Below are 12,984 nucleotides of genomic sequence, written 5' to 3' on the forward strand. Positions count from 1 at the left end.
GCAATGCAGAGGGAGCAGGATGGAGGGATGGATGGAGGAGGTGGAGGCATGGGGACTGCACAGGCTCTCTGACTCACTCACTGACACACACACACACACACACACACACACACACACACACACACACACACACACACCATCTCTCCCATGCTATCCTAGCTCCCTCGACCCCTCCTCTTTCTAGTTCCTTGCACTTGCTGGGAGCTATACAGGAATGGGGGATTCTTGCTTTCCCTGCCCCCACCACATACACACTCTACCATACACACTCAGCCTCAACATCTCTCACACTCACGCTCCACGTTGCAGCATATCACAGCTGACTGTTAACCACCCTCCGTCGCATGGTAGAGTCCTGGTGCAAAATGCAGAAATGTGTAGGCCTCATCCTCGTCTGATATGCAACATTGGGATTTTTTGCATTTGAAGAGGTTTCTATCAATTGTGGGGTTGTCTTGGACTCTCACATCACATTTAGTCATAATGTAGGCTTCTTAGACATTTGAACATAATTGTGTATTCTCGTGTTTTTTCTTCATTTAACACTGGCGAAATTTGTATTTAGAATAGCAATGTCCTCACACCATCTTCCTTGTCCTCATCATTTCATCCTCCTGCTTTCTGAAGGGTGAATGCGTAGATATCAAAGGGGGGAGCCTGCAGCGGAGCACACCAATATGATGCCTGATAGGGGTGACCTTTAGAAAAAATTGAAAATGAAACAAAATATATAAAAACATTCTTTTTGCAAGATAAGTAATATATAATTTTTAACACACACATATTGTTTCATAAATGTGTTATGTAGCCCGGTATATCATTAACGAAATTTTGTTTTAGTGCGCCCCCCCACACCCAGTCGATGATAGGTTTTATCCGTACAGCCAGTCAGGTGATATTTTCCGCTTCGCCATTTTGTGCTACTGCGCCGGGTATTTATCCGAAGAGTCGTGACTATCCCGTTTACACACTGCTAGTTAGGTGGTCAGACAGCACTCGGCACGCTCGGTTTTTTCCCTTACAAGCCTGTGGCCTTTGATAGCTTTCGCAAAGTGCGATTTTTGAGTCGACATTAATACTTGATTTTGTATATTTAGTTTATTTTTATACTGTGTGAGGAACAATGTCGTCCAAAACCTCCGAGAACCCCGAGTATGCTCCGTTCTTTGCAGTGATGGGCGCCTCTGCTGCGATGGTGTTTAGCGGTAACTATTACACGACCATCTTTCATGTTATGATGTTTATGTTTGTTTATACAGAGTGACATTTGCTGCTTACCCATTTTGCATTTATGTGATTCCCAACAGGGTGCTTTGAATTGTCAGCCACGGTGCGTGTCTTGAAGCTCACTTAAAAGCCTTCCGCTAGCCTTGCTAACGTGAACGTCGCTATGCTACTCTCGAGCTGTCATTTATTTAGATTTAACAGCCAGCCGGGGCAGACCGTGTCTTTACTTTAACATAACATGTCATTGTGTGGTTAGTTAATACTAATCGCAGCTAGCATTACTTAGTAAACGACAGACCGTGCAAAAGTCAGGAGTAGTTAGCTAGCCGATGACGATTACATTAGTTAGCTTTGACATTAGCTAAATTCGAAATGTGAGCTGCTTATGCTTCATCCCAACAGAAAGGACACAACACTCTATGATGCGTAATGATCAGGAAATAGCATTACATTATTGAAGCAGTGCTTTTTATTGTTGTTCATGTATTCAATTCATACAGTTTGCTGCTTGTTAACTTGCTGCACTTTTCAGCAGGTATGCAGGGCACTACACGCAGGGTTTAAGGGTGATACCGTGTTATAAGAAATAATGTATTGTAGCTCGGAGGTAGAGATCCGTTACCAGTGACGCTAAATAATTGAACTGACGTCGCTCTGCGTGTACTATGCGACTGTTTGCCATCTGTCAGATCGCTTTTTTCACATCTAATTCTATGCGATTTATGTTGGGCTGAAAACTGATTTCTCACATCTCGAACAACCATCGGAAACCACGATCAGCTGGTTAACTTCCTTATTGCTGAGAGGAATGACACTAGGTCACATGGCTATCACATGATGAGACGTCTGACTTGGAATTGCCACCCGGAAACTGATCCCATAAAATGCTAAAGTTAACAAGTTACCAGTGAACCTGTTCAAGGAATATATTGCTGATTTCGACCAAAGAGTATGAAAGCACTTTAATCAATGTTTTTCGATAGAAGGGGTGAAGTGAAACAAAAATGGACTGTGAAATTCACTTGTTTTAATTGGTCATATTTGTTCGATCCTATTTTAGTTCATTGTCTTTTCTTTAACCAATAAATGCTACATGTGACTAGGGTGACTGGTGGGATGGATGGATGCAGCTCCAATTGAAAATCAACAAGCTACTTATCGACTGTTTTACAGAGTGCATGACCTGCTGTAGCTTGAGGCCTTTTGTCCAAACGGGGCAATTTATGGTGGTGAATGTTGCATAGGTTTCTATTGAGGGACCTCCCCAGTAAATTGCATGGTGTAAGATCTTGTTGACTTGTATTTGGAAAAAGCTTTTTCTAAAATGTAATCTTTGATTCTGAGCACAATTTTTCTTATGTCTTCACAGATGTATACATCGACATGTCTATTTAATGGTTGAAGAGTGAAAGATTTGTTTTAACAAATCACATTGGTCTGCATGGTGACGAGAAATATCAAGTCATTTTCAGCTGGAGATTTCAGAAATTTGAGAGAAATTAACTCGGTATCTGCTATTTAGCAGTATTTACTTGGGCAGCAGAACAAGATACTACATTTCATAATATAACTATATGAATATATTGTCCAAGCCTATCTAGAAATGAGAAGTGGCTGGATACCAAAGCCAAATCTTGGTCAAGATGAATGTGTAGTGATGGGCAAGGGTAGCGTGGTGGTGGCCCTTGAGGCTAGCAGTAGTAAAGTCTGTGGTGGTGAAGGAGTGACAGCTGGGGAATTAGCTTGGAGGAGGGAGGGGATCATGCTGGCCCAAAGAGGGACACCTAGGATCTTGCAGTGAGTTGTGGATTTATTCACAGGAAATTGTAGTTTGTGCTTTAGTGTTTTTTTTACAAGCGAAAGGACTGTCACTGCAATCATTTTTTTTATTGTCATCGTCAATTTTTCACATGGGGGGGGGGGGGGGGGGGGTTGATCCACTATTCAGTCTGTAAAATTCAAAGTTAATTTCGAATTTACCCTCACATGTTTCATAAATCGCGAGACGAAAGGCACATCAATTGCAGTATTTAGCCATTTTCTGGAATAGGCTATTAGTTCCCTGCGATTTTAGGATATCAGGTGATGTTGCACTGTTTGAGTAGTCTGGAGAGGGTGTCCTATTAGTAATTAGAACAGGTAACACCCACAAGGTGCCATTATCCACAAGATTAGAATAGCCAACCAGCTATGTAGTTGTAGTTTTTCCGATTTTCACACCCATTAAATCACTGTCTCTATTGACAGTTCATATTTCCCATATTTTTCTCTGCATACAAATTTAAAGTATAAAGCTGGATTGTGTCTGAGTAACTGAGATGACTCGTGGTGCTGACAGTTTTAAGATGCATGTTTGAGTAGGATAATCTAGTAGTATCTATTTTCTTTTCTACTTTTTCATTGATAAATACTAGTGCTTTCAATTGCTTGACCTTCCCGTTCGTATTGTCTTTCTATTTATTGAACAAACACTCTTCACAGAGAGGTATAATTGATGACAGCAGCATATATGCTCTAGACTTCCCTCAGCTTCTGATGCAATAGATTGGTATTATAATTTTACCATGAATGCAGCCTTGGAGTTCTACATTGTAGGCTATGGCCAGCATGCAGTTGTGTAAAAACAAGGAAGCACTCTTACATCCATGACCTTCCTGATGTTTTTTTCTTCTACATTCCTTGAAACCAGTGCTGCTCCATTCGCCTACTTTTCAGAGCACACCAATCTGCCATCTAGTGCGTGGGCATGTTGTAAGCAAGATCATCCCTAGCTGAAGGCACCTCCTGCTGTGACATCACACGCCGTCACAAGGACATTCCATACATCAAATATAATATTCTGCAGGGAAAAGGAAAACAATAAAAGGGGTAAAAACTCTACCTAAACTGACAGGATTAGGATTAAAACCCAGAGGTTGTGCCTGCCACTACACCACTGCCGAAGCCATCCCCGACAAACTATCAAACCTTTACTAGTCAGAGAATAGCAATGTTTGAGGACTGCAGTGTTTCACTATCAACTCTCACCTGCCATGAGGCCAATCTTACCAAGAATGAATGGAGTCAGAGGATAAGATTACTAAAGGTAACCTTTTGTGTCCACTGTTTATGAAACAGCTATTCAGTAGAAGGCGTGGGTGTCCAAAAGGTGTTTTAAAAAAAAATACATAGCTAAATTGCAGGGTTTGTTATGGAGGGAAATGTCTTTGGATCTGCTATCTTATCGTCTAAAGCAAGTGCGAGTCATTTGTTGATATGATGGCATATAGTTTTTGTTGAATTTGAAGAATGTATGCTAGCAGTTTAAGAGGTATGCCCTTCAACAATGTCAAAACCAAAAGTATGACTTGTGTTTCCTGTTTCTGTCGGGGCTTGTTAAAACAGTGCCCAGTTATAAAGGTCTGTAGATGGGCAGGATTGACTTAACCTTGTATTGATGGCACCAGTCTGGTGATAAATCAATCTTGAGTAGTTGGGTATGTGGCTGGCTGCCATGTGCACATTTGAAGATTGCCCACAGCATCCTTCTATCTGCCTCCAGATCCCTCTGCCAGAAGGCCTCAAAGCTACTAGTGTTGGAGTCAATAACGGCTATCTCTGGGCTAGCTCAGCACATTATACCAACGAAACGAGGGAACACAGGGAAAGTCACCTCCGGCTGTATGTACAAGCATGTCTCCCACGATCATGTCTCAAGAGGCTTTAGATGTAATCATCATCAGTTTGTTGGCATGTTGTAGAAAGAGGCAAAAAAACGACTTTGCCAAATCCTTCTTATAGGCCAATGGTATGACAAGATCGGCACATATGAAATAATGCCTTTTATGCTCCCTTATTTTTATTATATTGCCTTTCAAGATGTATGTTTCACTTTGTTAACATTGGTTTTAATGAGTGTGTATGTGGCCATTTTGACATCACTCCATGCAGGCAAAGACTAACCTTGACGTAGAGAAGCCACAGAAGGCAGATGAGATGACTATATTTAACATCAAAGCAGCATCTATAAATCTTTGTAAACGGGGAAATATATTCAGCTGTGCTAGAATATGTAAATATGTTTATTGATGCTGGATAGTGGAAGTAAGTGGCTGTGGTCGTGGGGAAAAAACATGTTCTCTTTTACACAAACATGCGCAAAGACACCTCTGACAGGAGTGTATTCTTGTCAAACTAGCCTTTCTGCGATTCATGACGCACTGCCTTGCTCTGTCAGGCTTTGGTGACTATTGCGAAATATTCTTTTGGGCCTATTCTGTACACACATCTTATTGTATTTCTGTCTTTTTCTTGGAAGACGGTTCTCTCCTCTGTGGCTCTTCTTGAGCTTTCTTGGAATGTTGTTTACCCCAATGTTTTTTGTGGCATTTTCCGACTAGAGGGGGTTTTTATGCTGCACAGATTGATTCCCTGTCATTTCACCTGGAAGAGATTGTGTTGGGAAGATATATAACCAGTTGTAAATGGATGGTTGCTTTTCTACATTGTTTCTAATTTTAGAAAAGAGTGGCCATTGATTTTCTCTAACTCTCCTCCTGTAGTCAGACTTGGCTGCGTGACGTAGATGGCACTGTGCTCTCTCCTCAGCGTCACAGGGTTGATATTCTGATGACTTTGCTCTTTCCCCGTCACATTAAAGGGATGTTGTCCAGAGACCAGCACGGCCCGTTGATTAGCAGATGTCGTATGAGTGCGTACTGCTAGTGCCCATCCTGTACTGAAGCTTTCTCTGGAGATGTGCTATCCTGCTTTTCTTATGTTATGTCAGCATTTCCCTCTGAATGGGGAAAAAAAGCCTCATAAGGCTTAAGCACAGAGAGTGATTAACAGCTTTGCTGCTGTCTGGCAGTCAATTTGAAAATTACAATGGCTGTGTAGTTTAAGGAGATGAGACAGAAAAGTAATTTTTGGATCAGTTATTTATTCCCTTTTTAGCACAAGCAAAATTCCCCAAGTGGAGGCATGCTGGATTTTTAAGAGGAACAGAAACTTGAAAAGGTTGTGATATTGTTGCTCCATCTCTTATTTCACTTCTGCTTCACTGTTCAGCCCTGCCCTCTGGTTTCTGGCATGAGCCCGATGGCCTATTGTTACTTGCATTGTAGTGTGTGTGTACTCTACTTTGCTATCTTGAGTACTTTAACCTAAGTTAATCTTCTCTCTCTCCCTCTCCCTCTCCTACCAGCCTTGGGAGCAGCCTATGGCACAGCTAAGAGTGGCACGGGGATCGCCGCCATGTCTGTGATGAGGCCGGAACTCATCATGAAGTCAATCATCCCCGTGGTCATGGCGGGTATCATAGCCATCTACGGCCTGGTAGTAGCAGTGCTGATTGCCAACAACATCTCAGAGAATGTCTCCCTCTACAAGTGAGTTCAGTCAACCACACCTTTGCTGAATTTTGTCTACATTTTAATAGGAAAGGCTAATTTAATTTTCTAAGTAGTGATGTGGCTCCGTCACTCCGTCGGGCTTGCAATGAGCCTTAACAGAAACAGCTAGACAATAGCAAAAACACTCATGTCACCTTGTCATTTTATTATTGACAAAGCCCCCAAACAGACCACCACAGATGAATTATTTTCTAATGACATGTTATTTGTGTTGCCACTGCCCTGATATAATTCTACTATCGACATTATTCTTTAATTTTCAAAACACATCCAAGCCATTCTGTTACACTCAATCACACATTGCTTCAATTCAATGAACACAACACTGCCAGTGCAGTTAAACGGTTTTACTCTGGTTTACAGTTTAAACAACCTAAGCAATAATAGCATCTCATTGTAATGAAGAAACGTGTCCCCCAATGCAGCATTACTTTTTTTAAACATAGAGATAGATAGATGGTAAATCGAGTTATCATCTAAATCATTTCTGGTATTTATTAAATTTAAGAATATGGGCGTATATGATGAGTTGTGTGTGCCCTCTGGTCAGAAAAAAACTGGCTTCCATACTGACATCATTTAGGAGTTTGTTTTTGGATCAGTTCAAAAGTTTGTCCTTCCTGTAATCCGTCTGCTCAAACTTCACAACTCTTTACAGTATTACAGGCTCTAATTACTGTTTACAAATGACAAATATTAAAAAAAATGATCCAACTTTAGCATGTTTAGTTGAAATGTTCTCTTCACTTAAATGACTAGATGTTCAAGTCGTATCTCCTTGTGGTGACTAACAACTTGTCTCTGTGTTTTAGGAGTTTCCTCCATCTGGGGGCTGGGCTGAGCGTGGGCCTCAGTGGGCTGGCAGCAGGCTTCGCTATTGGTATCGTGGGCGACGCTGGCGTGAGGGGCACAGCTCAGCAGCCCAGGCTTTTTGTGGGCATGATCCTCATTTTGATTTTCGCTGAAGTCTTGGGTCTCTACGGGCTCATTGTTGCCCTCATTCTCTCCACGAAATAAACACCCTAACAGCTCCACTACAAGATCTGTCCTTTATGTTGCGGCTGGAGAAAAATTGTAAAATAATTCTGCCACAAAGATGAAAGAAGTGGGGGGGGGGGGAATTGAAATGTCTCCATAAATATGGTCTTATCGGAAACAATGTGTACAGTCGTCCCAATTTGATAGTCAACTTGTAAATGCGCAATGTAGTGATTTGTCTGTCTTGTGTGTTTGTGTGTGCGCACGTGTGTGTGTGCACGCGTTTCAAAACAGTTGTATGATGAAGATTCCTTTTTCCCGCCACTTATTTCAGGCCTTGAGGCCAGCTGAGGCAGCCTGGCCTCTGGTCTTAAGAGAGCTGACCAAAGGCCGCACAGCTTTGTCTCCTCCCTCATCACCTTGGGAGTTGACACAATTTCTGCATTAATCTTGAGGATCTATTTGTAAAGAAAAATGTATATGGACTTACGATTTTTTTTTTCCACTGATTTTATTTATAAGAAATTGTTCATTGAACTGTTTAATGAAGCAAAAGTCTTTAATTCCCCTAAGATATATTATACATATACATATATATATATATACACACAGACATATAAATATCTATATAGATAGATTTAATGCACTGTGGGGTAATTGTGATAAGTGGTTGGAATTCCTCTGGATGTAACTCTTGGTTTAATAAGATTGCCTTTAGTATGTTGCTGGTGAAGTGGGAGTTTTTGTGTGTAGCTGTATTCTAATCATTACGCAAACATTCTCGAACTTCAGTGTTTTCCCTGTAGTACTGCTGTTTGCATTAAAGGTGTGTGTGTGTGTGTGCCCCGTGCTGGGTCTCACAAGTGTAATTTCCAAATCTCATCTCCTCTCCATCTTCTTCACCCTCCACAACCCTGTGGCTGTGTACGTCTCTTCCACATTCCAGCCATTAAAATCCTGCATGGGTTTCAGTGTCTTGTTGCTGTTGGATATGAAGCTGAAGAGCAGGCTAGTTTCAGAAGATTGAATCCAGATCAAGAAGCTAAGTTTGATGTTGTCTAGTCCCCTCCAAAAGACATTCAAGTTTAAAGGACACAAAAATATGTGTTGTCATCTTTGTAGCGTGCAGCAGAAATCCAGTGAGACTGTAGTAAAAGTATTGCCTATGTTCAATTTGATCTGGAGTTTGTTTTCTGAAAATGGAACTGCTGCTGACGTATTAAACTGAAGCGCCAATCTACAATCCTGTATTACCACTGGTGTTGAAGTTCTCCTGATGTGTCGACGTGTCACAATCAAATTAAAGAAGATTCCAACTTAGATTTGACTGGCTTCCAAACACACAATGTGGTGGTTTCATCACTGTATGCTACTGTGATACAAATCTCAAACAAGCATTGTGACTGGGCACTTACAGTATCTCACAAAAGTAAGTACACCCCTCACATTTCTTCAAATATTTCATGGGACAACACTGAATAAATTGATACAATGTAGTCAGTGTACAGCTTGTATAACAGTGTAAATGTACTGTCCCCTCAAAATAACTCCACACAGCTATTAATGTCTAAAGTGCGGGCAACAAGTGAGTACACCACTAAGTGAAAATGTCCAAAGTGTCAATATTTTGTGTGGCCACCATTATTTTTCAGCACTGCCTTAACCCTCTTGGGCATGGAGTTCACCAGAGCTGCACAGGTTGCCACTGAAATCCTCTTCCTCTCATTTATGACAACATCACGGAGCTGGTGGTTATTAGACACCTTGCGCTACTCCACCTTCCGTTTGAGGATGCCCCACAGATGCTCAATAGGGTTTAGGTTTAGGTCTGGAGACCCTCAGCTTCTTTAGCAAGGCAGTGGTCATCTTGGAGGTGTGTTTTGGGTCGTTATGTTGAGGGTCGTTATGTTGAAATACAGCCCTGCGGCCCAGTTTCCGAAGCTGTACACTGACTACTTTACATTGTATCAAAATGTCATTTCTTCAGTGTTGTCCCATTAAAATATAGAATGAAATATTTTAAGAAATGTGAGGGGTGTACTCACTTTAGTGAGATACTGTATATAATAAAAGGATGTATCTAAATGTCCTGTAGAAAAGTGTAGTCAAGTTGTTTCACTGCCATGAGAGCAGCTGGTAGTATTCACACTAGGGGTAACGCCTTCAAGAACTGCAACTGCAGCACGGAAATATAACTTCAGATAAAGCCTGCATTTTACTGATACTGATTTAAGGCATGAAGTAAGTCAGAAATTCATTTTATTTAATCTTAATCTGTACAGGTCAAAAAAGCAGCATGGAAATCATCACTTTGGCATAATTCATATTTCCGTATCTCAGTTATTTTCATGGAGCACCATCCAGAGTAAGGAGCAGATGAACTCATGGCTCAAGTTATATTTAGGGTGTCGAGCAGAGTCTGAGAAATCTTGCTGATGGCGCTGAAGGTGGCACTGTCTGGAAATGACTGTATGAAGTCTTTGCCCTCCTCTATGCTGGTACTGAGCAGGGGATCCAAGGGCACGGCCCCTGAAACAGAAGACATTATGTTGATGACTTCCCTGAACCAATTTATGGTCCCACTGTATTTAATGCATTTCAGGCCACTCAAGGACACCTTAGATGTAAATATCATGGCAAAAAAATTATTGTTACCTTATTTCTGAAGTAGTAAACTCGAGTTACGTACAAATTGATAATCAATAGTGAGTATTAAGTGGCTTTTAAGGGGCACTGACATAGAGCTATACAGCTGGCTTTCCACTGCCACAGGGTAAGCTGAATGAGCTGCATCATTACCGAGATTGATCTGCACACAAAGCGGATAACCACTGAGGGGAAACTGTTAAACAACCCATTTATTTGACCACAAATTATTGATCAAATACATAGTGTGCCTTCACCCAAAATGTATTTCAAACCCGATGCTTCACTGAAATCTGGATCGACCATTTTAGCAGCATGGCTGTGATGTAAAATGCCTCCTAACATCATCATGAATGGAGGGTGTGGAGCGCTATGCCTTCACAGTGTGTTGTGAGTGACACCTTGTGGCAGGAAGCTAACACTGCTATGTAATGCAACCCCAATGAGCTCACCTAGGAATACTGATCCAGTCAGCTTGGCTAACTCTTCACCGCCACCTCTTGAGAATATATTGCTGCATTCCTGGAAGAAAAAAGATCAAAAGTCATCTATGTATTTTTAAGTAAATTTTTAAAATAGGCGGCAATTGATTTGTAGATATCCTTCAAAGTATGTCAAACTGCGACTGTGATTTGATCAGAAGCTATTTTGCATGTGAATTTTCCAAACAATTGGAATGAAAGTTTACACACTGTGCAGTGTGGACAAACGAAGCCACTCATGTTCTCTACGATGCCCAGTATCCGTACGGCCGTCTTCTTGCAGAAGGTGATCTCTCGCCTCACGTCCCCAGTGGACACTGCCTGTAGCCAACACAACACCAAGATACAACTACTTTCACTGGATGTCATGCAATTCTGCCTTTGGAAGATTCTTGGAAATGCAAATGATTATTTTAGAAGCATTCTAGTTATAAAGATGGTATTTTTGGTCCAAGCGCTGGTCAATTCTCCTCTTTCACCTTGCTTCAAAACACATATTGTATACAGCTGAACACAGCCAAAGGTACATTTATGAGCTTATTTGTCTGTAAACCTTGCCATATGCTTTAAAAAGACCTCTTGCTCCTATTATGGACAGTAGGGTCTCAACACTAGTAGGTACCTGAGGTGTGGTGACCAACACGGCTCCATCCACTTTGTGGACCTTCTTCAGGTTCTCCAGTACTGCCAGATGCTCATCAGACGTCCCTGGTGGTGTGTCTATCAGTAGCACGTCCAGCTCTCCCCACGCCACGTCTGTTACAAACTGGCCAATCAAAGCTGCAAGGCAGGACAATCAGAGATAAACTGGTACAGACCCTTTCCAATAAGTCTATCAAATAGCATCACAGAACAGCGCAACTGGAGTATAAACACACCGGTTTTTTTGGGCCCCCTCCACACCACTGCTTCATCTGGATCGTCCAGCAGGAAGCCGATGGACATGAGGGCAAGGCTCTTAGTGGCGTCCGTGTAGACAGGCACCCATCCTGAGTCGCACTGGTGCACATCAGGCCGGCCCACATTCAGCATGCGGGGGATGCTAGGCCCACACAGGTCTATGTCCAGGATGCCCACCTGATGAGCACAGGGTTTTGTTAATAAACAGATTTATTTATGCTGCTCATTCCTTAAGATTTGATTTGATTTGATTTGAAAGGAGAGGAACCAAACTGATAAAATACTGAAAGTTAAAAATGACAGTGATTGCATTTGCTTAATGTTCAGCAACATGTAAACTATTGCACACATTTTATCATAGGCTATATGGAGCATTATGTGTAATGGATCATGATCACTTATAGTGCATTATTACTCTTACTGGTTGGATTTAAATTGGATAACACCCTGCCAGCGTTCACTGACAGCCTGTAGGTATTCTTTTGCACATACACTGACTCGACTGGTCTTTGAACTCACCTTCTTGCCAGCATGCCTGAGAGAAAGCGCTAACTCAGTGGTGATGGTGCTCTTACCCACACCTCCTTTCCCTGACAGCACCAGCACAACATGCCGAACCTGGGACAAGTTACCGTCTCATTTGAAAAAAGGAAAAAGAAATTGGGTTAGTTCAGCTGAGCATGAGGGCACAAGATACACGAGAGGCTAAATACAAGTGAATTGGGGTCACAACTGTCGCGCGAGTATGTCATTTAAAGTGTCATATAATCCCGAAACATTGGTCTGTCAAAAATGTTGCAGTTGGGGACCTTTGTCACTATCCGAGTTCAACAAAAGAAGGTCATGGTACACTTAATTTTATTTTTATTTTTTTACATGACTATGGAATAACTTTTTAATACAAACAATAAACTCTTCCATGAAATAAAATAAATTCTATCAACACGGGTGTTGTCACGTTTCAGCAACTGACAGGTAGGTTATGTAGCCTCAGTTTATTCCCAACTAGCCTCTGCTAGCCAGTTAGCTAAGCAAGAATTGTACCCCTGTCATCAAACAAGCTGCTCTATCTGACAGCAGCTCTATCTTAATATTGCATAGTACATTATAAAGTTCGCGTCCGGACAGATGAGCTAGAAATCACTCCTAACCGACTTAATAGACCGGTAACTTCTTCCTACCATTATTTTGTTCCATTTTATGGATTTCGGGATCACCAAACATGCACACTGCACTGCACACTACTTCCGTGTGTCGTCACGCGCAACCTAGCCAATCACACTACGCAAGTCCCGCCTCTCATCCAACCCTATCAATAGGCTGCCCCTGCGCACCACAAACGCTCGCAATTGATAACA

At 41.7% G+C, this 12,984-nt stretch overlaps 2 protein-coding genes across 2 annotated transcripts; one reads left to right on the plus strand and one right to left on the minus strand.

Moving 5' to 3' along the window:
* The first annotated feature begins 935 nt into the window (after positions 1–935).
* atp6v0cb (ATPase H+ transporting V0 subunit cb) lies at positions 936–8,565 on the plus strand. The gene is made up of 3 exons (XM_080048689.1): positions 936–1,205; positions 6,413–6,596; positions 7,433–8,565. The coding sequence occupies exons 1-3, from the start codon at positions 1,124–1,126 to the stop codon at positions 7,635–7,637; spliced, it is 471 nt and encodes a 156-aa protein (XP_079904815.1). The 5' UTR covers positions 936–1,123; the 3' UTR covers positions 7,638–8,565.
* A 1,281-nt stretch (positions 8,566–9,846) lies between these two features.
* Positions 9,847–12,882, minus strand: nubp2 (nucleotide binding protein 2 (MinD homolog, E. coli)). The gene is made up of 7 exons (XM_080048754.1): positions 12,808–12,882; positions 12,146–12,261; positions 11,605–11,803; positions 11,349–11,506; positions 10,937–11,047; positions 10,697–10,766; positions 9,847–10,127 (listed from the first exon to the last, which is right to left on the minus strand). Exons 1-7 carry the CDS (start codon positions 12,848–12,850, stop codon positions 9,988–9,990), a joined length of 837 nt encoding a protein of 278 aa, XP_079904880.1. The 5' UTR covers positions 12,851–12,882; the 3' UTR covers positions 9,847–9,987.
* Between the last annotated feature and the right edge of the window lie 102 nt (positions 12,883–12,984).

This window comes from Ammodytes marinus (genome assembly GCF_949987685.1).
Source record: "Ammodytes marinus genome assembly, chromosome: 20".
NCBI lineage: Eukaryota > Metazoa > Chordata > Actinopteri > Uranoscopiformes > Ammodytidae > Ammodytes > Ammodytes marinus.